This window comes from Colossoma macropomum, unplaced genomic scaffold (genome assembly GCF_904425465.1).
Source record: "Colossoma macropomum unplaced genomic scaffold, Colossoma_macropomum, whole genome shotgun sequence".
In the NCBI taxonomy this organism is placed as follows: Eukaryota; Metazoa; Chordata; class Actinopteri; order Characiformes; family Serrasalmidae; genus Colossoma; species Colossoma macropomum.
Genome location: NW_023494792.1, coordinates 36,860,937 through 36,884,146, shown reverse-complemented (window position 1 = coordinate 36,884,146; position 23,210 = coordinate 36,860,937). Strand labels below are relative to the sequence as shown.

The following is a 23,210-nucleotide window of genomic DNA, read 5'->3' as shown; positions in this document are numbered from 1 at the left end:
TTTATTTTTATGCTATTTTTTTGCCATACACTGTGTGGTTCACTATTTGAAAATAATGAGAAGCACTTTGAGCTGTATTTTTCTGTAAGAACGGTGCTATATAAATTATGTTGATGTTGATGATCAATTATGTTGTTTTCAGTCCTTCTGATCATCTACCACTACTACAACTAAGGTCCTTATCTGAGCCAAGCAGATGAAATTACAGAAAGCTAAATGACTTAATGACGTTCTCAAAACAGAATGCCAGTTTTATACATTTAATAGTTACTTTGCATCTTTTCACAGAAACAGCTGAAACAGCAACTTGTAGCTCTTTGAGTGAATCTTGTAACACGTGATGATGGGACATGGAATTTCCCTGCTGTTTTTCCACAGGTTTGAGAATGAATACTGGTCATGTTAAGTCAACATTTGGACATTTTACAGACTGAAGAGGACCAAAGGTTATCGCTATCTTAATAACATTTCTGTGTCTAAGTCTTTTATGCCGTAAATAATACATTAAAATAAAATCACGAAGTGTTCAGGGTTAAGGAAATGTAACCATGATGAACTTCACTGCTAACTCAGATGTAAAAATATCAAACTGTTATTTAAATCAGATTGTATAAAAATAACATTATCATTATTAGCATTACATTTACATATATATGATTCAAACTCTGATATACAAAGTACAATTCTGTATAATTCATACTGCACCACTGACATTATAGTACCTTATTTTACAAATGGGTAAGAAAACAATACAGGAGTTGTCATAGCTGGTCTGTCTATTGTGGTCAGTAAACATGATAGTCACATATTAAACATTATGTTATCTTGTTATTGACTTTTTGTGCATTTGGCTTGGACAAAACCTTAAACTAAAAAGCTTTGGTGTTTATTAAGCAGACAAAACTGCACTTCCACTGCCTTTGTGGCGATGCCTGACTTTGATTTTAAAATTCATGTTGAACTTTTAGGCAAATGTTTGTTGTTGTTTATTAACTAGTGTCTCCACTGACATCCTAAATTATTCCCTAAGGTATAATGGCAACTGATGAGACATATCACTCATAAATGACTCCAGGTGATGCATTTAACAGTCTTCCAATATGTTGTGCACAGAAACTTTTTTAAAGAAGTGTTAATGATCACTACAGACCTTTGAAATGAAAAACTAGTACCATCAGCCATGAAGTGGACAGGGCAAAATTTCAAGGGTGAGTATTCAGGTAGAGTGACTTCATTTGAGGTGGACAGAGCAGGACACAAAGGTCTTTAGAGGCAAACGATGCTCCTCAAAGTCAGAGAAAAGAATACAAGAACACATCACGTTTGCTGAGAAGTCTTTTGAGCATCTTGAGACGTACGATCACCGGAAGCCTCATGTCATAGCACAGCTTCATCGAGATCTGCATCTGCTAGAACATCTCCTGGTTTGAGTGACATGCCTTGTGGCAAAACAGAGAACTCTTTGACCCTTGAAAGATTATTCTTCCTGGTAAAAAATGAGTAAAAATCTCGTACCACCGCCTTCTCTCCTCCGTTTGTGTTTATTGGCCAGCATCTGCTGACAGGCGGCTCTCATAGAGACTCAAGGCATGGTGGACAAATTCATACTGCTCTCCGGTTTGGATCATTCCACCCCTAGGACACACAACAAGGAGATTATCTATGACATCTTGAATGGACATGTACTATTTCCAGCACTATTTAAGACAACAATGTGGTTATGTCTCTGTAAAAAGATTCATTTAGTCCTTTATCCTCCCATTTGTAAACAAAAACTTCATATAAAATTAACCATTATTACAACAAGGGTTGGGTACTGAAATCCAATACTTTTGTGGTACTGACCAAATTACTTTAGTACTACCAATTAACAAAAAAGTCCATGTCGTTCAATACCGAACTTCAATACCACCTAAGCCAAAAAGCATGTCAGTAAGCAAAAACTAGAAAAGTGTTTGGCTGTACATTCTGCATGCATGTTAATAAATTCAAAGCTTTTTGATTAGTCTGCAATCCATTGCAGTCAATAAATATATCCAATTCCTGCACCCCACTCTCATTTCTGTCTTAAGCCATACCCACTTTTGGTTTGCAATTTAAAAGAAGGTTTCTTCTCAGGAATCTGGGAATCACAGCCCACATTTTATGTTCTGAGTCATCAATATTAAAAAAATTCAGAACGCTACCCAGCCCTGATTATAAGGTTGCTGTTACATTAAAATCTTCTAACTCCATTTCTGGTCAGTTTTTATTTTTGTACACCATCTGAAAACACCAGCTGCCCTTTACATTGTATGAACATTTCATGATGAACTGATCACTAGAAATGGTTTATAATTGCTTGGAATTAAATTCCAAAAAATTAAAATTAAGAAAGCACGTTTTGTTAATGCACACTAAATTGTCTTTTTCCCTATTTCTTAGTATAATTGTGTGAAAGTGTCATTCTCTGGGTAATTTAGCAACCTTGGTGCTCTGCTAGATCCAGTCCTGGCATTTTTGCGATTATTTTTGGAGCTGCGCATTCAAAATAAATAATAAATGATACATAAGAATCATTTGGAAACTGACAAATGTGGCTTGAATAAAGCTGCGCATTAATTACAAATAGTTTAATATGTGCCACTTACTATGTTGCAATGCATGTTTTCAATGCTCTTAAACCTGGCAGATGTAAGAAACCTGTTTACTCATGATGAAACTTGTTGAAGCTTACTAATGATGTACCTGTCTACTCTCAGCTGGCAGACGATGCTCAAAACATCCACCACTCCTTCCAGCCGCAGCTGACGACAACCTATTGTTGTAGCAATGAAACACCCTGTCCGCCCAATTCCAGCACTACAAGACATAAAAAGAGTTGAAAAAAGATTAATAACAAATAAATAAATCTAATTTATGAAAAGCATCAAACCTGGACTAATGAGTCCTGATCATCTTAGCCATAGTCTGAAACAGTGTGAGAATGTGACTAATCTTGATGAGAAAAATGTGCTTTCATAAACCAAATCTAAAAAAAAGTTGAGAATAATGTCAGCTACTGCCACTGAAACCAGAAGAGAGATAGCCATAAGTTGACAGTGAATGATGATTAAACAGGTTTCCATGCTGATTTATATATGCTGAACCAGGGGTGGTAGAGTAGCATAACACCACACTCAAGTTAACACAATGATGATTCAAAAATAAGTAAAAGAAGCTAATAAAGCATAACCTGAGGATGAGCAAAAGCTCAAGTCCAAAAGCTTATAGAAAACTGCAGCTGAACTTCATAGCATATACAGCATGTCTACGCATAGGAACTAAAGTTTCTTAGGTGCTATTCTTTTCTTTTTGAATCTTTTGGTCTAAAGCAAAATACCAAAGCTCAAAAGTGAGAGAAGCAGTAAAACAGTTCAGGTTCCAAACCAAGAGATGAGAATAAAATTAAGTGAAATTACGCTTTCACGTTTCTACACAAAAGGAGCATCATTTATGTTTATTACTGATGCTTCTGGCAGCATACAGAAAGATGGGGTTTAACATGCATGTCATTTTTTTATTGTGTTTATCTTTAGAAACTGCTGAGATTGAGCACATCCAGTTAGATTACATGTTTTGTTGATTTCATAAGGCTATGTTTACATTACTTGGCTGTGGCACAAATCTTTTGCCTTAATGCAACTCAGATCTATTTTTTCAGAGCTGTGTGGACACACAAATCTGATCTTAACGAATCAGATCTGAGTCACTTTCATATGTGTTTTTTAGACCAGATACATATCTGATTCATGGCCATGTGACCTTAATGAGAATGGCCAGATCGGAATTCATGTGGTTATGAATGGAATAGCTAATAGCTGTTCAGAGCAAATTATCCTCGCAACGAAGATAATTGTTCTGCTAGCTTTGTTGTTAACTACAAATGTGGTTTATTCATGTGACATTATTAAATAGAACATGTGTATGCGGGTTGTTTTAGGACACATGTTCGTTCACAGATTTGAGTCTCTGACCTACACCAATGTAAACCATCAAATTAGAAAGATCGAATCTGATCAGAAAAAATCTGAATTGAGAAATGAGGCATGTAATGTGAATGTAGCCCAAATGAAAAACACATCCTCTACAGCAGGGGTCTTTAAATAAAATTCAATAAGGTCCAGTTAGAGAGAATATCCTCAAGCAAAGGTCCAGAACATCATGATGTCTAACTTGCGTTATGATTCAGTGCCATATACTGTTTACTGAAGTAGCCTATTAGGTATATCAATATCTTATGAATGTCAAATCAAATAAAGTACAATTCAGTAATATTTCAACAATGTTTATTGTCAGTTTTCTCTTTTTAGAGCACACCATGTGAAATAACTTTCCTCTGACTCACTTTCTTATTTAAAAAAAAAAATTAGCATTTTTCTGCACACTTCTAGTGCACAATTTCTATTTATTTAGATTAACATGCTGAAAAAAATCTAAAATATAAACTGTACCAGAACGTTTCCACAAGTCACGTTTTGTGTATCATTGTTTTCCCTCAATATGTTAAATTTGACAAACTATAATTAAGTATATATACATTAAGTATATATACAGTATGTAAATATACAGCTACAAGTTAAATCTATCTCATGACTTTGTGTTGTGTGACTAGAGCACTTAACCATTATTCCACAACATATTTTATTATAATTTGAATTTGATGAAAAGCCTTATCGATTACATTTTTGCCACATTTTCTGTCATTTCTCAACACTGAAACAATTAAACTGTTATAGAAGGTAAACTGATTGTAAATGTCCATTGATTGCAAATGTAATTCACTGCAGAACTAACTGTTATATATATATATATATATATATATATAAAATGTAAATTCTAAAAGTTAATAGCATTAAACTTGCTATCATTTTTAGCTTAATCATCAGCACAAAAAATCATTCCTATAAATCCTCCGACAGAATGCTTGTTTCAAACATTGCACCTGCAGTGAACGATGACTGGGCCATGAGACGCAGAAGCTTCTCTGGTTTCCTCTACATCGGTCATGAGCTGCAGCAGCGGCCCTGCACTGTCTGGGGTTTTATGATCCGGCCATGATGTATACCAGTAGTGGTGGACTTTACGACTCTGGCCACCTTGCTGAAATGATATAAATGCACAGTCACGGCGTGAAATAAATATAGCATGAAAACATTTAATTTCAGTAATGCAACTACAAACCAAACAGTAATGCAACTACAAACCAATACGATACTACTTTTGGAGATGCATTAGTTTTGTTTTCATACTGTAATTTACATAGATTTTAATGCAGTGTCTGATAGTTCAAAGTCTCCGGTGTACATTTGCCCCTCAATGTCAATGTCAATCCTCTGAATTATGAAGTTATTGTTTGAAATAAGAGCATTGTTACATACACTCCAGCACATTCAACGGATAATGACAGGTTAAAGTAAAAGTAAAAGTGAAAGTAAGGCTACTACTATAACTATACACTAATTCGCCGCTATTATAACAACACCAGCTATTCAAACTACTACCAAAGGCACTTAACTAGTGAACTTGACAACAATTTTATAGTGTAAATTAAATATGCAGAAGTGTTAGTTTGCATTTAGCAATATTTACAAAATGTAACAATATTTCCATTTCAATTTGTTTATGACCTTGTAATTCAATACCATGATATCCAGAGGAAAAATTTATGTAGGATGCAATATGGAACATGCAATGGGGCAATTTTAACAGTATTAATTTTCCCACAGAAGAAAAACTCATCTGAATGGAAGTACAAAATGACAACACAACCTGAGGTGTCTACAGACACAGGCGTGCAGCATATTGTTTGTGTTATTGAGCATGATGCACATCATGTAACCCTGATGTGTACATCCGAGCTATGATCTTTCAATCCAGGCTATCTGTGGGATTTTGGGGACTTTTCCTGTGCCAATCAGCCAGTAAAATCCTACACATTATATCGCAGAACCTGGTAAAATTAATCTAGCTCGAACAGAGCTTTAGAAACAGTAACATCTATTTAAATAACAGAGATGGATTGTTAAGAAATCTTGATAAAAAAGCAGTACATACTTTGAGTGTAAGGGTGCGGACAGTGTAGTGATCACACTCCCTCACACTGCTTACAAGGACCTCCACTTTCCCATAAATCCCTCTTTTCTCAGGCCAGTATAAAACACACTTCTGCAAGCCCAAAACAACATACGTTAAGAACAATTTTAGTATATCCTCCTCTACAAAAGAAGTGACGTTTTGAAGTAAGAAGCGAATCACCTCATTCTTCTCTTTCAGTTTGGTGATCATGACGATGACAGGCGAGTCCTCTTGCCAGGCCATCTGCCAGAAGTCATTTACTGTGTTGATCATGGGACCTTGTGTGGCAATGTAAGCCTTCTCGTCTCCTGGATAACCCTTAGAGAGAGCATACATACATACATACATACATACATACATGTGTGCTGGCATACATACATTTATATTTGAAATAATTGTAATTAAGAAGAAACAGAGGCCCAGATATACTGAGCCTTTTGTGCCAGGTTTTAGGTGCAAGTAAAAAGCATTCTCTCCCCCCACCCAAAAAAAGCAAAACCACATTTTTCCCTCATACATATGCACTCGAGGTAGGCAACTGTGCAGAAATTGGGTGGGTATATAAGAAGTTACATATTTTGTTCAATTTATCCAAATTTCTATGGCAGTTCTGTGGCATGGAATTGTCTCTGCCACTTAAAACTAGGCATAAATTAGTGGTAGCTTCTCAATGGGCCCCACAAGCATAATATAATTAGGAGGCAGTCCTATACACAGTTCATGTGATTAACTACAGCCTGAATGTTAATTTCACATGCATAAAAATCACACAGTGCAACCACATCAACATACATTTTGTGCTGTGCCTTCTCACGTATGTGCATGTGGCCCAGAACCATTATCAGGGCATCTCTTTAAACCCACAGTTCAAATCCTGTTGCTCAATCAGTTTTAATATTCGATCTCGTAGATGTCACTGAAGTCGGTAAAATGAAACTCTCTGTGGTATCAACAGTTCAACTGAAGCCTTTAGACGTTCTATCACTGCCCAGCAATTGAATTTTTTCCTTCCAGGGGAATTACAAAGCAAAATTACAAACCGCAACATTTCTAATTGAGCTGTTTAGCTCAGGAAGATTTCAGTCATCATTAATTAGGAGTCCACTTGTTGACTTATGTAGATCAACTGACAACAAGAGCACACAGAGCTGGAAAGGAGCACAGAAAAAACAGTTTGCTAACAAAGGCTAAAATGGAGAAGGCCTGAAAGGAAGACACAGGCCTTCATGAATGTGCACTACAGATCCAAATAAAGTAAGATCAAACAGTGCAAACTATAATCAGAGCTTTAGGTTGAAATGAAGTACAGTATCATTTCAAATAAAGGTAATGCAGCAACCTCATCTGTATCTGAACAAATCTAGCCCAACTATCAAGGTGTACAGTTGTATTTAAACACTCCTGGTCAAATTACATGTTTTATTGAACAAACTTAAAGGGGCATTTTTCTGCAAGTTTTAGTTGGTTTTAATGTAGGGGATGTGTTGATTTATTTTCACCTGGAAAAGCAAACAAAATGTAATTTGACCACAAACGCTCAAACTTTACTGCCAACTTGTGTGAGGCTATCAAAGTCAGAGTATAGACAGGTGACAACTTCACAATCCTGCCATGCTGCAAAAGGCCCAGCTGACCTTGATTTTGGATTAAGAAGGCAAAAGGAAAAGATCTAAATGACTTTTTTAAGATGTTTCAGAGCACTGATGACAGGGGCTTCAGTCACAACTACTTCAGTCAAAACTACTTTTTCTGAAGAAGCATCAGAACAGAAATTAGTCACTACACAACTCTGATTTTCTCAAAAGCGGATTTTTATAATTTTATAGTGAACTGGGAACACCGATTAATGATCCATATGATGACAGGCCATCAGTATGCTCATCTAGGACTAAAAGTGTTTTGTCAAAGCTGTCCCAGATGGTGTACTGAATAAAGCAATGGCAGTGAAACTTCAGCAGAAATTAAACTTCCTGCTGAAGGATGTAGCTCTATTGTATGGAAAGCCAACAGGCCATTACAAGTGAGTTCATGAGTTCCTCTGTTTCTCTCAGTGCCTATGGTAGCAAAATAAACACTTTCCCCATGATTTATTACTGCCTAAAGTATGGTTGGAATGTTTATTTAATTGATGACACAAAACTAATATTAATGATCCCAAGGAAAAGCTTAGGATTTTGCATTCTGTGGTTATAAAAGATAAGCTAAGGAACCTTTTGAATGAAGTGTGTCTTTAACAAAAGGACTTACTCGTATGTAGTTGGCATTGATGTAACTGCTGAGAGGATCGCAGCTATTCTTGCTCTTCAGAAAAACTCTAGAATGTGGATCTGTCAAAAAACATTTTATTTAATTACTATCATTGTAAAAAGATTAGATGGAATATTAAGAAGTGGCACAGGACAAAAATCGGGTCACACTACAGTAGAATCGTTAGACATGCCCACAGTTCATAATTCTGATCTTTATCGTTCAAACTGACACTTGTCAGCTGGCGTAATTGATTACAAGAACTTTACTGAACTAGAACATTTTATTATAGTTACAGTCATTTTATCTTTGAATGCATTGCACTTTGAATGGCACATATCATGGAAAACAAAATTTTCCTTGCTGTCTTGACATGTTTGAACATTGCTAAAGTAAAAAAGTATCATTCACTCCTAAGTCCATATGGACCATATATGGAAACTAAACTGCAAAAACAGCCTGTTTTGAGTTCACTTTGTTTGATGTCATGAAAGCCATCACATTTAATATACAAAAAATATTTTAATATAAAAAGAATATAGAAAACAAAAAAAGCAGGATATGGACCCTTTTGTGTGCTCTGTTCTTATATATGCCACTTCTTGCTCTTCCTGTCTTTTCATTTAAATGATGCACCTGAAAACATCTAAAAATCTGAAAGCACATAAACAAATACATTCATATCTAATCACTGCTGTACTTTTTAATAGGGCAAAGTTCAGAATCAGCTAGATACACACTGCATACAAACAACATCCTGTTTTTGCCTGGGCTCTTGAGATGTCTGACAGTTCATCTCAGGAATGTTCACATCTTCCCTGTGTCAAGACACTTCCATGAAGCAAGTCCTTTCTTCTGCACCTTAATCATAGAAACTTCCCACAGTTTTCAAGATTTGGTCCACTTCCAAACCACTTTTACCCCTCTGTTTTTACTGTTAATCAGGCCCACTGGAGGGGCGGAAGGAATACTGCCTTGCTCGTATTTATAAGAGAGGCCCTCCCCTGCTTGCTCAGTGAAGAGTATGTTCCCAAAACGGGAAGCTGTTAGCAAGCCAAGCGGCCTAGCCTCCAGGTTACATAATGGAGCAAATGTTCCTTAAAGGGAGCCGGCCTCCGGGAACAAGCCGTTCCTTAGCCTAATTGTATACAACAGAGAGGAGAGGAAGAGCTTGGTAACCCCAAGACCTACACCTTCTCAGCCAATAAGGAGAGGCCAACCCTTCCTGGCTAAGACGTGGGACTGTAACAAGGGCATTGGTTGACCAGGGTTGGATAACCCACCCAACCACAAGTTCTTGCTTCCTGCTCTAATATGAACTTCGATCCTTATAAGAGCAAAAGTAGGAATGTTGCTTCAGGATAAGGAGCAGGGGTTAATGCATGTTTAACATTTCGTAATAAAAAACGCTGAATTACATAAGCTCTTCCAAAGCAGGCCAAACTCATAAGAACATGAAGGGACAAAATCTGCTGTTAATCTGAGGAGTCTGGTACAGGTGTTCCCCAAATTCAACACTTTGTCCAAAACCCAAGTCCTATACAGTAAACTGTCCTCTATTTCTCTGAGCTTTGACCAGAATTGCTGAGTCAAAACAAGGCCTGCCACAATTATTACACAATCATCAGGTCGCACTTATTTTTCAAAGTTGTTAATTAATACACATTGAATGTGATTTCATCAGCTGGATTGAGACAAATGCATGCAAATAAAGGAAAGCAGAAAACACATTAACTGAGACTTGTCTTAAGGAAACAAATTCCTATTTGGTGCTGGGCAGACATGACTAATGTTTGACTAATGCTCATCTTTCATCAGTTGGGAGTTAGAAAGTGTCATAGTTAGGAAGCGAGATCCAGTTTGCTAGAGCCAATTTGGACACTTTAGTCTTATACTTCAATAGCTGTGTACAATGAACAAAAAGACAAACTGTTAATCACAATTATGGTAATTAATTGTAAGCTAAAATGTCATGATCGTAACAGGCCAGCACATAACCTATTCTCCAGAGAGAAAGAGAAAGAGAAAGAGAAAGAGAGAGTGAGAGAGAGAGAGAGAGAGAGAGAGAGAGAGAGAGAAATATTCAGTCCTCGTTATGTGTCAGTAAGTCCAGTGTGCTATGATCTCTCTGTAGCACCAACAATAATCAGTTTGGACATGTTGACTCTGGCATGGTAATGACTAAGTGAGGTTTCCTTAATTTAATGTGACATGCCATCAGTCCAATACAAAAATATATCTTCTTGCCTGAGAAGCAGCTGCCAAGTAGATGATGGTGCAGAACATACAAGATGGTGATATAGAATAAAACAGGGTCATGAGATACTAACTTGGCAAAATGGTCTTGTATCTGTTCTTGGTTCCATGACTGGGAATGTCCAGGTCCTTTGGATCCACAAAGTTCATTGGAATTTCCTAGGGGTGAAGAAAACAGAAGAAAAAAGACATGCCATCTAAGACCTTTAAGAGAGCATAGAAATTTGTGTAAATCTCTGACCACACAACAATTAGTATGCAAAATCTGGTTGCCCCTGGTAGAATTATATGTGAAAATAAAGGCTCAAGCTCCACAGAGAACACACTTCTGCACTTTTTAATGCACAATTACTGTTTATTTGCTTGATTTACCATATTGGGAAAAAAATAAAATGCAGGCTGTGCAAAAGTTATGGCATATTTTATATTTTGTTTTATTTTTTTTCCAATATGTTAAACTCAGCAAATAAATAGAAACTATTCCACTAAAATATGCAGAAATATGCCATATTTAAGTTTGTTCCCTGTAGAAGATGTGAAAAATATGAAGATGTGAAAAAAGCCACTGAAGTTTATATTTTGAAAACATTAGGACATACTTCACTGAATATTATTATAACTGACTCTGAAATTCAACTGAATTTCCAGCTTCTGATCCACTTTTACACCACTATAGGAGACCACAGTGTAGTGCTATGGTGTCACTCACAGCAAACTCAGCATGAAGAGCCTGTGTGTTGATTGTGACATCTCGGAGCTGCTGGCGTGACAGGGTTCGGCCAGCCGACTGCAGGTACTCCTGGGCTGCCCTTTCCCGAGGAGTCACCACTCCACAATTCAGAGGCTCCACAGAGCCCAAAGCGCTCATATCCAACACCAGAGAAACATTAGAACCTCGCCTGCATGCAAAAACCGTTGAATGTATGTCAATAAGGCAAAAAGCACACCTGAATTTAACCCATTATCCATACATTTCTAAAATGAATCAGATGTTCAGTGGTTTACAGCCCTTATTCTGGATTAACAAGCTTTTTCTGGGCTTAGGTAGATGTATTAGAGCAAGAAAAACTAAAATGTGCAGGGTTCGGTTGGGACAAGAATAAGCCATCACAGCTTACACATTTAAGGTAGGCCAAAAGTAGAGTTTAGGTTAAGTTAGGTTAGGTTAGGTTAGGTTAGGTGTTTTTCTTGATCTAACACAACTCATTCAACTCACAAATGGCTAGCTATTGTTTTAGAGCAGAGAAAACATTAAAAATTTGCATGTAGAGACTTTTCCAGGACTGGGACACACATTAAATGAACAAGAGTTTGCAAAAAAGAAAATACTCTAAATAAATCATAGCTAATCCAACTGCGCAATCCAGTTTGACTAGGATGGGCAGAGACACTCTTCCCTTAAGATCACTTCCTGGGGGACAGGATTCAGAACAAAATAATGAGTCCCTGGTTAAATGTTTCAGTTATTCATTTTATATAATATCTATGGTGAGATTGAAAATGAGAAACTAAAAATGAGATGGCATTGAACACTGATCATTTTGTGTTCAAAATTCTGGGTGTTTAGACAATGACAAGTGCTTTTAACTTGCCATAGTACCATTTTGGTATGAGTACTGAAGTCAACATGCTGTTTTATGACAACTGTAATGAGGTTGTGCCTAACTCACTCCATTAAACTGGCAGTGGCTCTCTGCACGTCTGCAGGACAGCACTGTTTGCTCAGGCTTGGTCATAAGTTTTTAATACACAGAGTCATGCCATCAGCATTAACTCAGGACTCTGGTTCAATAACAAACTGCCTCCTAATCTGAGAACAAGATTTGACAAATTCAGGTTCAGGTCAGCCTCTTCATTCTGCCTGCTCTTCTGCATCTGATAATAACCATGAACACAAAACCACCTCCTCTGCAATGAGCCATTTTCTTCTGGTCTATGAGATTACGAAACAAGTTGAGTGAGCAAAGTTTGACCGCTGCAGAAGCAGAGGGGAAGGAAGCCATTTATCAAGTCAAAAAAGAGTCAAGAACTTGGTGCGTGCAAATATTTCTTTTGACAATCTGCAGTCTTTCATTATGGATTGTGAATGCTGTATTTTTCACTATTCATGTCCGTAACACATCACAAGCAAATCAATGGCAAAGAACTGAATCAATTGCAAACATGGAAAAATGTATTCAGTAACTGTGTTATATGGTTATGTCGAACTATTGTTTGATATTTACATTTAAGGTAGGTCTAAGGTAGATGGTCAGATGTTTCCTTGCTCTAACACAACTTATTCTTCATCAGCAAATCTTCATCTTACTGTTAATCTTCCCTTAAGAACATATCCTTGGCTCAACTAAAACATGTGGTCCAAGGCAATAATGGCTGCACTAGTCGAGATCGTTTTGGACGTGTGACTGTCTAAGACTCCTAACAACCGTGCAAGACTTGGTAGAACACCAAAACAGTCACCATCAGATAAACAGTACTTAAAGATTTCATCTTTGAGAAAATCAAGCTCCACTCTTGCTTCAGATCTAAAAAAATCTTCAGGTGTTTCTGTCCATCCTTTCACTGTGAGAAGACAACTCAACACTATGGATCTGAAAGGATGTGTAGCTGTCAAGAACCCGTTACTGAGAAAAGGAAAAATCTTTTTTTCTTTTTGTCAAATCAAACAAAGAAGCTAGTGTTCTCAGAACAATGAAATGACCACTCCAGAGTCCAGACCTCAATAGCATTGAATGTGTTCGAGGTGAGTAAAAAACGCAACCAACTTCTCAGACTGAACTCTGGAGATGTGGAAAAATACCTTCTTTAGAAAAAACTGAAAACAAGTGTCCTGATAAGAATGTAAGCTGTAATAAAGACAAAGCGTGGACAGACTAAATATTGAAAAAAGTAAAAGATGAAAAATGTAAATGGTACATATAGATGTCTCTCTCTGTTCATGTACCCAGGAAATCAGCTGATGTTATCCTGTTTCAGTGTATGTGTGGGTGGCTGTGTGGGTGGCTGTGTGGTATACGCATATGTGTGAGCGAAAGTGGCAGATGGAAAGGCAGACGAAAGCACACACATGTAAGTATACTACTGCACTGATAATTAACAAGTAGTCTATAGCTACAATAAACAGATACATAAAAAACACCTATAAAATTTTACTTTCCAAAACGGATGTGTGTTTTACAAGGAGTAGCAACTGGAGCATAATAGTGCAACAAACTGTTCTGCATTGTACTGTAACATATATTGTTGTATCATTATTTTAGGCTAGGACATTGGCTAGCTTTTGTTTTGTTTAGTGTTTCTGCGCCGTTTGTACAAATCATTATCTGCACTACCACACTATCATTTTATCTTTGTACACTTTGCTTATAACTAATTAACGTGCTTAGTATCTACATAAATGGCATTTTTTCTTAGTTTCTGTTTATTTACAGTTACATGTTATCCACTCACAAACAAATTAGCTAAACTGTACATTCTAAAAACCAAATCATCTAAAAAAAAATAATCATCCTTCTTCCTTGCAAAGGCTTTTCAGTCACCATATGTGAAACGTTATCCATCTGTCACTATTTTCTATACGTGTGTTTCTGATAAGCTTTTCCGCTTTTCCTGATCACCCTCTTTCAGGATCCGACCAACACTTTTCTAAACGCCCAGACAGGAAAACAAGCAAAGGAGGCCAACAGTGTGGTCCACACGTACACCATATTCACACCTGACCCCACTCATTATTAAAGGCTACAGGCCAAAGAGCTTTAGCGGCACCTCCCTAAAATAACAAGACCTTATGTAAGAATAGGGGTCTATAATATAAAACATGGACGTGTTATATACTCTAAAACAGAGAAAATATATAAGCTTACTTACTCCCTCGGAGCGAAGTCAGTGCATGTTGTTAAGTGCTCATAATTAAAGATGAAGGTTTAAAACCAGAACGGATATCAAGAGTGTTAATGTGACAGCACTTACTGGAAAGGTTTAACACAATTTTTCCCTTTACGCCAAATGTAGTCAATCACTCAAGACATGTTCAATGTCTGAACAGCTAATTTAGTTTGTGCACAGACAGACCCCATGGAGGGTTTGAGCCCCTGCCCCCTTTCCCACAGTCTGCCCCTCTTAGTTGGTATGTATAATAACTATATAACTATATTTTTTACTGCTTCCGCCATTCTTTGAAATTTGTTACAGTGAGATGGGGCTCAGCCTGTGGGTTGGCTTTGGTTCTACAAGATTTATTGCTCTTGGGCATCTCCACCGGCGCAGTACCGACTGCCTATGGTTCTCCTCAGTAAATCCGACCCATCACCACAGTGCTGTATCTAACCAATAATCTGCAGATAATCTCATTAAGAAAGCACTGCATCAAATCCCAGTATAGCCAATAATGTTAGCACTTTTGGCTGTGTTAAACTTTTAACACTAAACTTGCTCATTGCATGGTCTCTTATGATCAGAGCGATGACAATATTATGTAAATTCTATTAAGTTTAATTCATGTTTATGTTGAGCCCCTGCCCCCCAAAATGCATGGGCCTGAATGTAGCCAACAAGTAAGTGTTGTGCTGTTTATGTTATGAGCCATCTCAAAGCATAACATAGCATCACTAAAAGCTCTAGCTCTTTCTGTTCACTAAGTGATCCACACTGTTTTGCTGAAGGTGTCATGAAAGCCCAGATATGGCACAAGAAACATGGAATACAGTGAATGGGCCACTCACCTCTCCTGCAGGCCAGCGGCGGGCTTCATCTTGAAAGGAGAAGGGCTGGAGGACAGGCAAGGTTTGACGTCAGTCACGGCAGGGCAGGGTGGGCTGTGTGGCTGGGGGACAGAGACTGTGGTGTTAGTGTGTGTGGCTGGGTTGCTAGAGTTATGGCTGGGGGTCGTGTCAGGGGTGGCAAGGGTAACTGTGGTGCAGGCAGGCTTGGGGGCTGGAGCGGCCTGCACCATGCTGCTGGTCAGGCTCAGGGGCGGCTGAGCTCCATACACTGCAATCGGTGCCAAGTGAACGTCCCGACCAGGCACACTTGGCCCCTTCAGCTGCCGGTCTGAATACTCAACCTTCTCTTTCAGACGATAAAGCACCTAAAGAGAGAATGAGAACAGACAGTGTTGGAGAACTTCTCTACCTCTAAACTCTAGATCTTGATGTTAAAGAAGAAAGATGCTAAAGTTTGGTAATGATAATAATAATAATAATAATAATAATAATAATAAGAAGAAGAAGAAGAAGAAGAAGAAGAAGATGAAGAACAAGAAGAAGAAAAATAAATAATCATAATTAATAATAAGCGTTAAACTTTGATTTTTTTTGCCTTTTTTTATCCCAATTCTCATTACTGATTTGTCATTTTTCACTTTTTTAATTAAAAAAAAATTACTTTTCACTGTTAAATCTCTTTTAACTTAGCTGAATTGGTAAGTAATATCTAACACACTTGTTTATGTGGTTTCAGAAACTGTGTGACATAATTTATCTATAGCACGAACATGATTTGAGCTTCAAGCCGGCTGCAACTACTACTTTAACTGTTGTAGTGATGTCCTTGTGTCTACTTTCATAAATAACAATTTGTCATATGATAGAAATAAAAGTAAATGTTGAGGAAGTTAAAAATCATTTAAATACTGAATAAAACATGTAAAAATACCCTCTGGTGTCCATTTTATAAGAATTAAGTCTACACTGTACCTAACAAAATTTTATAATAAGTGATTCCAAACTTCTGCTGATTTTCTAAGTAAAAATAAGTTAACACATCCTCTACAAGGAACACATTTAAATTTGTCATTTATTTATTTTAGTGCACAAGTATGCCATAACTTTTGTACAGCCCATAATTTAGGTTACATTTTTTCCCTAATGTGTTATATTCAGCAAATAAACAGTGACTGTGCATTAAAATGTGCAGAAGTGTGTTGTCTGTGGAGGATGTGTTAACTGATTTTTCACTTAGAAAATTAATAAAATATGTAATTAGACCCGGGGCACCCAAACCTTTGCATAAAACTATTTTAAAACAGTACAGCTGCACTGCAGCCTTTCAGAGCACAACCTGTCCAAACTTTCAGCACCCTGAGCAGTAAACGTTGTATTGAAGCAGTCTAGACAGAAAAATATCTAATAAATAAATAAATAAATAAAAAGAAAGAAAGAAAGAAAAGAAAGAAAGTAAGAATTGAAAGTGTGAGATGACCAATAAAAACAAAAGTGATGAACCTTTGTAGATGAATGTCGAATAAATGTCAAAAGTGAAAAAGCTGTCTCCATCTTGTGGTAACGCAAGACATGACACAATAGAAAATAAATAAAAAGAGAGATTCTGTTGATCACTACTGTGAATCAGAACACACACATGATGCTTTCTTTTCATAAGGGATAACAACAAAGGGGAAAACATGGTTAAATGATGAACGGTATTAAAGTGATGGAAGAAAACAAGCTGTATGTAAAACCGTATGTTAATGAAGGCCAAAAGACCAGAAGCATGTCTTCTGTGCATGTCAGTGTAGCAGTTTTTTAAACTTAAAGAAATTTTATTTTTTTTCTATTTCAATGCTGTTCTATTTTTTCTTATTTCTTATATTTTTAACAAAAAAGCTAGAGAAGCTTTTTTTATATCACAGAATGTTATGTGATTATTATACTGTACTTCAGTTCAGACAGCTGGTGGATTTGTTTTGTCTACTTTAACTACCACATTTTGAAAGATCCAATGCTCTACTTTCGTACAGAAACCCTTACAACTGAATATATCGTTTGCAAAGACTGTTCCAACTTGACATGTCAAAGGATATTGTCAGCATAATCTTTCACAAAGCTGCAATTAATTACGGTAAACTGTCTCTCAGTAAAGCCATAAATAATATGAATGAAGGGTCATTTTACGTCAATATAAAATTTCTTCAGTCATGGATTTGCAGAATTTTGGAGGCTTATTCAGAACTTTTAATTGAGTCATTTTCTAGCAGACTACTTCCACATCAGCGCAAGCTCAAAAGATTTCAGTACTTCTTTCCTCCCACGGTCTGTTGAGGCAAGACCTGCAGTGTTGCAAGCATTCACAAGAAGCTCTCACAACTTTGCGTGGAACACAGAAATTCCTCTATTTTAAATGATTATTGAAGTGATCAAATTTGGCTTTGATCATTTTTTTCTGTTTATGTACTCCTATCAATCTCCTACTAGCTAACTGAGCTTTTTTCAGTAAGAGATGTGAAACATTTTTGTAATCACACTGCTGACATGCAAAAAAATAATGTGCAGTTCGGTCACTACAAATAACCCAGCATTACTAATCATCATTTAATCATCAAGAGAATTGAGACTCATGGTAAAACAGTGGATGAAGGTCCTACTTCTGAAAGGCATATAGAAGTGCTACACAGCTGTGCAGGAGATTTCAGGTTGTTTCTCACAATTAAACTTTGAATGCCATGATGAACCAAACATTGTTGCTGCCAGAACAAAACCTTGTACCTCCAAAATGGTAACTTTACAGGAGGAGGAAAAAGCATCCTTCGATTGTAACGGAAGTCAATGGAACATGATTTTTTTCCAAGTCATTTTGGACTGATTTCAATTTTGGTAACTGCATTATGAAACTTTAAAACAATGCAAAGAGTAATTGTACTTTTGACATTATTCATAAAGGTAAAAAACGACAAAAATAAACATAATGCTTTTGCGCGACACGGATAATACATGACTCACTTTTGACACAGATAAGCCATGACAACCCATTTATATATTACTGTACCTCACTTTTGATGTACATAAGCCATATAAAACAATATTTATTTTTATACTTCACTTTTGATATTTATTTTTATGTTTGACATAAATAAGCCATAATAACACACATATATTATACTTCACTTTTAACATAAATAAGCCATACTAAGCTATATACATCACTATGCATACTATGTATAGGTATCTAACAGTACACATAATAATGCATGAATAATGATAACTTTTGTCACTTTCAAAAAACTGGTGGATTCTTCAATTGGTCGATCAACATTCCTTTTTCTCTCAGTGTTTCACTGACCGGAAATACTCTCAACTGTCAAAACACACAGAGGCAAACACCCCACACACCTCCCTAACCTAAGCCTAGCTTTAGGCTCCCAACTCACTTTGAATGGCTTACAACTTAACGGGCTAATCGCTCCTTTAAGCTCCTTGGCCAGTCGGGGCAGGTGAGCGGGCCGGTGGAAGTGATGTCATTGCCCAGGCCCGTTAAGATGGACTTACAGTGCCAGCGAGAGCGAAGATCCACCAATCAGCGCAGGCCGTTTCGGTGCAAGAGAGACTGAGAGAGAGAGAGAGGTGCGAGCGCTGATCCTCTCGGGGCGTCTGAGGCACGCCAAAAGCGTATCAACACCACAGAGGAAGAAGGGACACTACCACTAACTTCCTCTCTCTCTCTTTTCAGACAGTGCTGCTCATTTCCTTTTTCTCTCTTTCGCTTCCGTTGTCTCTCACTCTCTCTCACTCTCTCACTCTCAGGCCCCCTCTGTGACTGTGACTCGCACCATCTTGTCTTCACTAACTCAGCCCTTCTGTTTAACTGTCCTGCTATTCTGTACTAGTCCATACTGTCTTTACTAGCTCTCCTTTCCTTCTTTTTTGTCTTCAGGTGACGCTGCTTCATAAGACTCCAAGCCGTCTGCGATGGCCTCTAACATGATTTTCTAAATCGTCTAAGTGCAAATATGAATATCGGTGAAATCCCTCTAGAGCAGGGTTTTAGATTTGAGCCAAGAGCCTGCAAATGTTTGAGCGTCCTCTAAGGCAGGCATGTATTATTCATGTGAAGCAGGAAGTGGTTGAGGTGCAAAGCGTGGGCGGATACTCAGCGTCTTAGGCAACTACTTGAGGGCCGCAACATTACACACATACACACACAAACGCACTCACACACAGACTTCTAGAAGGCAGTATAATCAGCTGACCTAACCTTCAATCCTCATTAAGATGAATCAGTCAGCTTACTGTGTAGCTGAGCGAGAACGTGTGAGAAAGAGAGAGACCTACCATTAAACAGGTGACAATGATGATGAAGACGGTGAGGAAGATGACCACGGCGTAGAAGCCCTCTTTGCTCCACACGTTGTCCCGCTCATGCTGCCCATGAAGCACATTCTTCTGTCAGAGAGAGAAAAAAGACTGAGACAGAAAAGACAGAGAAGGAGACAATTAAAGGAATCATCCAGCACTTAAATCTGCTGCATCTGTTTTGTACGATTGGACAATAATTTTGACAAGCGTCCCTGTACTTAGTAAAAGGACAGAAAAGCCACTTTGTGACTCAAAACATGCTGATAAGAGAAGTCATGGAGCAGCACCTGACCACTGGCTTCTATTATGAGTGTGTTTTAAGTCAACAGATTTTCTGTTCTTTCCTAAGTGAAGAGAAATATTGACGTAATTAGCCCAATACTACAGATGGGATAGGCTGAAAAATGCTGGAGTATTCCTACAACATGATAAAAAAATCACAGGCAGCTAGCCTGATGTACAGTTCCCTCAGTGGCCGTCTTCTCCCGGCTCACCTGTAACAGCAGCGTCCAACAAAGTCTAAGACATGCTCCACCCCCCACTAGTCCAGACTTGCATCCAAGCGCTACAAACGTGTGTGTGCTGTCTGAATTCGCAGGTGATGCGAGGATTAACGAGTGCAGCACTCGAGAGGCAAATCTACTCTGACATTGCTCCAAGTGAGAGAGGCAGCAAGCTCCTCCCATAGGCCTGCCCACACGCAACCCACATAGACGCACACAACTTAACCTGCCCCTAAAACAAAAACACAGTAACCTGCAAACACACCCCCACACCACACACACACACACACATGCATACTGAGATGAACCCCGGAAGAGAGCAGAAAAGAAGCACACACGCACTGCCGTTCGCCCACACCACCATTGCTCTGCAGCTATTAATTAGGGCTGATTGGCCTACTCAAAACCCAGACTTTCCAAAATGACAGCTCTAGATCTTCTCAAAAGCATGAAGTTTTGCTTATTTCGCTGGACACAACTGTGCTTTCCAGCTTACGGCAATGTAAGATAATGTACACTGGAAAGAGATCAAGCACATTACTCACCACTGAAAATGGTACTAAAAAGTTGCAGTTCAGTTCTGTGCAGGGCTCAAGCAGCATTTACAGGCTACTCACTGGTATTTATTCACGTGTAATATTCACATTTAATAATTAACCTGACTTTAAAAGGAATTCCACCTGCATAAGTAAATAACATAGCATTAAAATGTAAACAGTCACTCTGAGCTTTGTGAAATGCTCCGTTCTAGAGTCAGAATTGTGCACAGTGGTGGTGAGGGGGGCCAGACGTCTGAAGAGTTAAAAGCCTCTAAAAGCTGCATCACAGCAAGTTATTATAAAATATGTTAATATGTTATAAAAGCATGCTGCCTGATTACTAAAACATAGTTTTACAAAAGTTTTGGCCTAAAATATTTTATTTTAAATACATTCACGGCAAAGAAGTAGGGCGTTGTATGGCAAAACAATCCCCAAAGAAAACCTACTGTTTTAAATTTACCACTATTTTGCCATTATGAACGTTGCGTATAAAAATTCAGGAAACACGTGTTCATTGGAGGTTTTGGATAGTAAATAAAATGACTATATTTGCATTGTATCACCACCACTATGAACATTTTCTACGATGCACCATGTCACATCAATCCACCTTGAATGGTTTTCTTCTACAACTCAACCATTAAATTATGCAGAAATTTGAGAAACTGGTGGAATTTCTCTTTCAATAGATCATTTTATATAGCATGTTTTATATATGTCATTCAAAATATTCTAGTTTTTGATTTGTGAAAATAAGTTTTACATATTTATACATCCCTTTTTTACGATGGATGCATGAAATATGCCAAGAGACAGATAAACTGTAACGTTATGTCAGAGTCTGACTGGATTTTTGCTTACCTGGATAGCAGCAATGATAGTCAAATACGTTAAAGACATCTATCTGTTAAAATCTTTGTTTAACGACATGTTTTCATTAGCTGGTTTACCGAATAAATAGTGAAGTCCATATTGCACTGCAAAAAAAAGTTGAAGTTTGATCACGAAAGAAATAACTGTTGTAGTGCTGATTTATGGCCGTTCACGTCTTACAGACATCATGTCTTAGTTTGCCTGCTATCTCTGTCTCTGTTTTTCATCTCTGTGGTGGCTATTTGGCTCTCTGTGGGTAAACAAGCAACTGAAAGCAGCTTGGGCTCAGCTTCATGTCGTTCAACAGCCACAACTGCAGCCAAATAAATGTTACTTTTGCTTTAGTCATATATATACACACACACACACACACACACACACATACATATATATATATATATATATATATATACATATATATATATATATATATACATATATACATACATATATATATATATATATATACACATATATATATATATATATATATATATATATATATATATATATATATATATACTTTAACAGACAGTTAAAGCAGTGTGTGTGTGTGTGTGTGTGTATATGTATATATACACAAAAATATCTTGCTTTTGCAATTTACAATGCTTCAGAAGGACGACTGAAGAAGCTTTCTTTTTATCTGAAGGATTACTAATTGGACTATAAAAACTCTACCAGCTCCCTTTTGAAAGGTGATTCAAGCTTCATCCTGGCCTCTGCGGGCATGTTACAAATGTACAAAGGAAACTGTTAATTTGTATTTCAAGCTAGCATGGAGGAAACCTTGTTTTACCAGTGCGGTGCTGACTGGACCACTAGCTTGACCTTCTTTAAGACCTAAACAGCCAAAAGTAAGGAGACTTGCAGTTCCTGGTCCAATATGACTCAGAGGGGGTGAGGAAAATTTGCATGTGATTACATTTACTGAATTACATATTTTTGTCTGAAACTTTTCTTTTATTTATTTTTTTTACTGTGGAAGTTGATTTTTGATATAAAAAAAGCTGCAAAGACATAAATACAAGTGGTAAACTCCACTTCCAAGTAGTGACATATCACCAACCAGCACATTTCTGATAACATGTGAACACAGCAAACAAGCTGGCATTGGTCCATCCCAGTGGATATATGTAACATTTGTGTGAAAAATGAAAACTTATTTAACGGTTATCTAATGGAATCTAACAAGGACTGTCAAACACAACATAGGAGTGTACCGGTGGTAAATCAATAACCACAGACTTGGATAACATGGAACTTTGGAGCTTTGTCAGTGTTCCATGCACTCACAGTCTTGTCAGGACATATAACTGGCTAGATTTTGCATAGCAAATTACCTCTAATTACCTGTATTACAAAGAGTTGATCTGATTGGAGATTATACATATATGTGAAGCACACCAGTGTGCACAATGCATAATCAGCCCAATGTTCCAGTACTGGAAAAACTAGGTTTCATCTGAAATACAGGACAAACACGAATAAGTCAAGACACTTAAGGCACAGTTGAAATTTGTGACTGTCGCAAGAAATACTGTCATCAAATATGTAAAGGGGAACACCATTGCTTTTTCTAAATTTCGCCATAATTAAATGATTAAGATGTAAACGAAGTTATT

At 37.4% G+C, this 23,210-nt stretch overlaps 1 protein-coding gene across 7 annotated transcripts in view; it reads right to left on the bottom strand.

The window, feature by feature from the left end:
• Positions 1-246: 246 nt before the first annotated feature.
• The window catches only part of ptprr (protein tyrosine phosphatase receptor type R), a 72,704-nt gene continuing 49,740 nt past the window's right edge, over positions 247-23,210 (bottom strand). For 4 of the 7 annotated variants that reach the window (XM_036577036.1, XM_036577038.1, XM_036577039.1 and 1 more), the window contains 10 exons: positions 19,644-19,754; positions 15,321-15,685; positions 11,309-11,498; positions 10,674-10,758; positions 8,344-8,423; positions 6,277-6,414; positions 6,076-6,186; positions 4,964-5,121; positions 2,728-2,841; positions 247-1,635 (listed from right to left, as the gene is read on the bottom strand). In XM_036577036.1, the coding sequence (XP_036432929.1) occupies positions 1,542-1,635; positions 2,728-2,841; positions 4,964-5,121; positions 6,076-6,186; positions 6,277-6,414; positions 8,344-8,423; positions 10,674-10,758; positions 11,309-11,498; positions 15,321-15,685; positions 19,644-19,754 (1,446 nt within the window). In that variant the 3' untranslated portion in view covers positions 247-1,541. Of the gene's footprint in view, positions 1,636-2,727; positions 2,842-4,963; positions 5,122-6,075; positions 6,187-6,276; positions 6,415-8,343; positions 8,424-10,673; positions 10,759-11,308; positions 11,499-15,320; positions 15,686-19,643; positions 19,776-20,108; positions 20,127-20,161; positions 20,520-23,210 lie in introns of those variants that run through there. The other 3 variants (XM_036577041.1, XM_036577042.1, XM_036577043.1) reach the window with 3 other exon arrangements.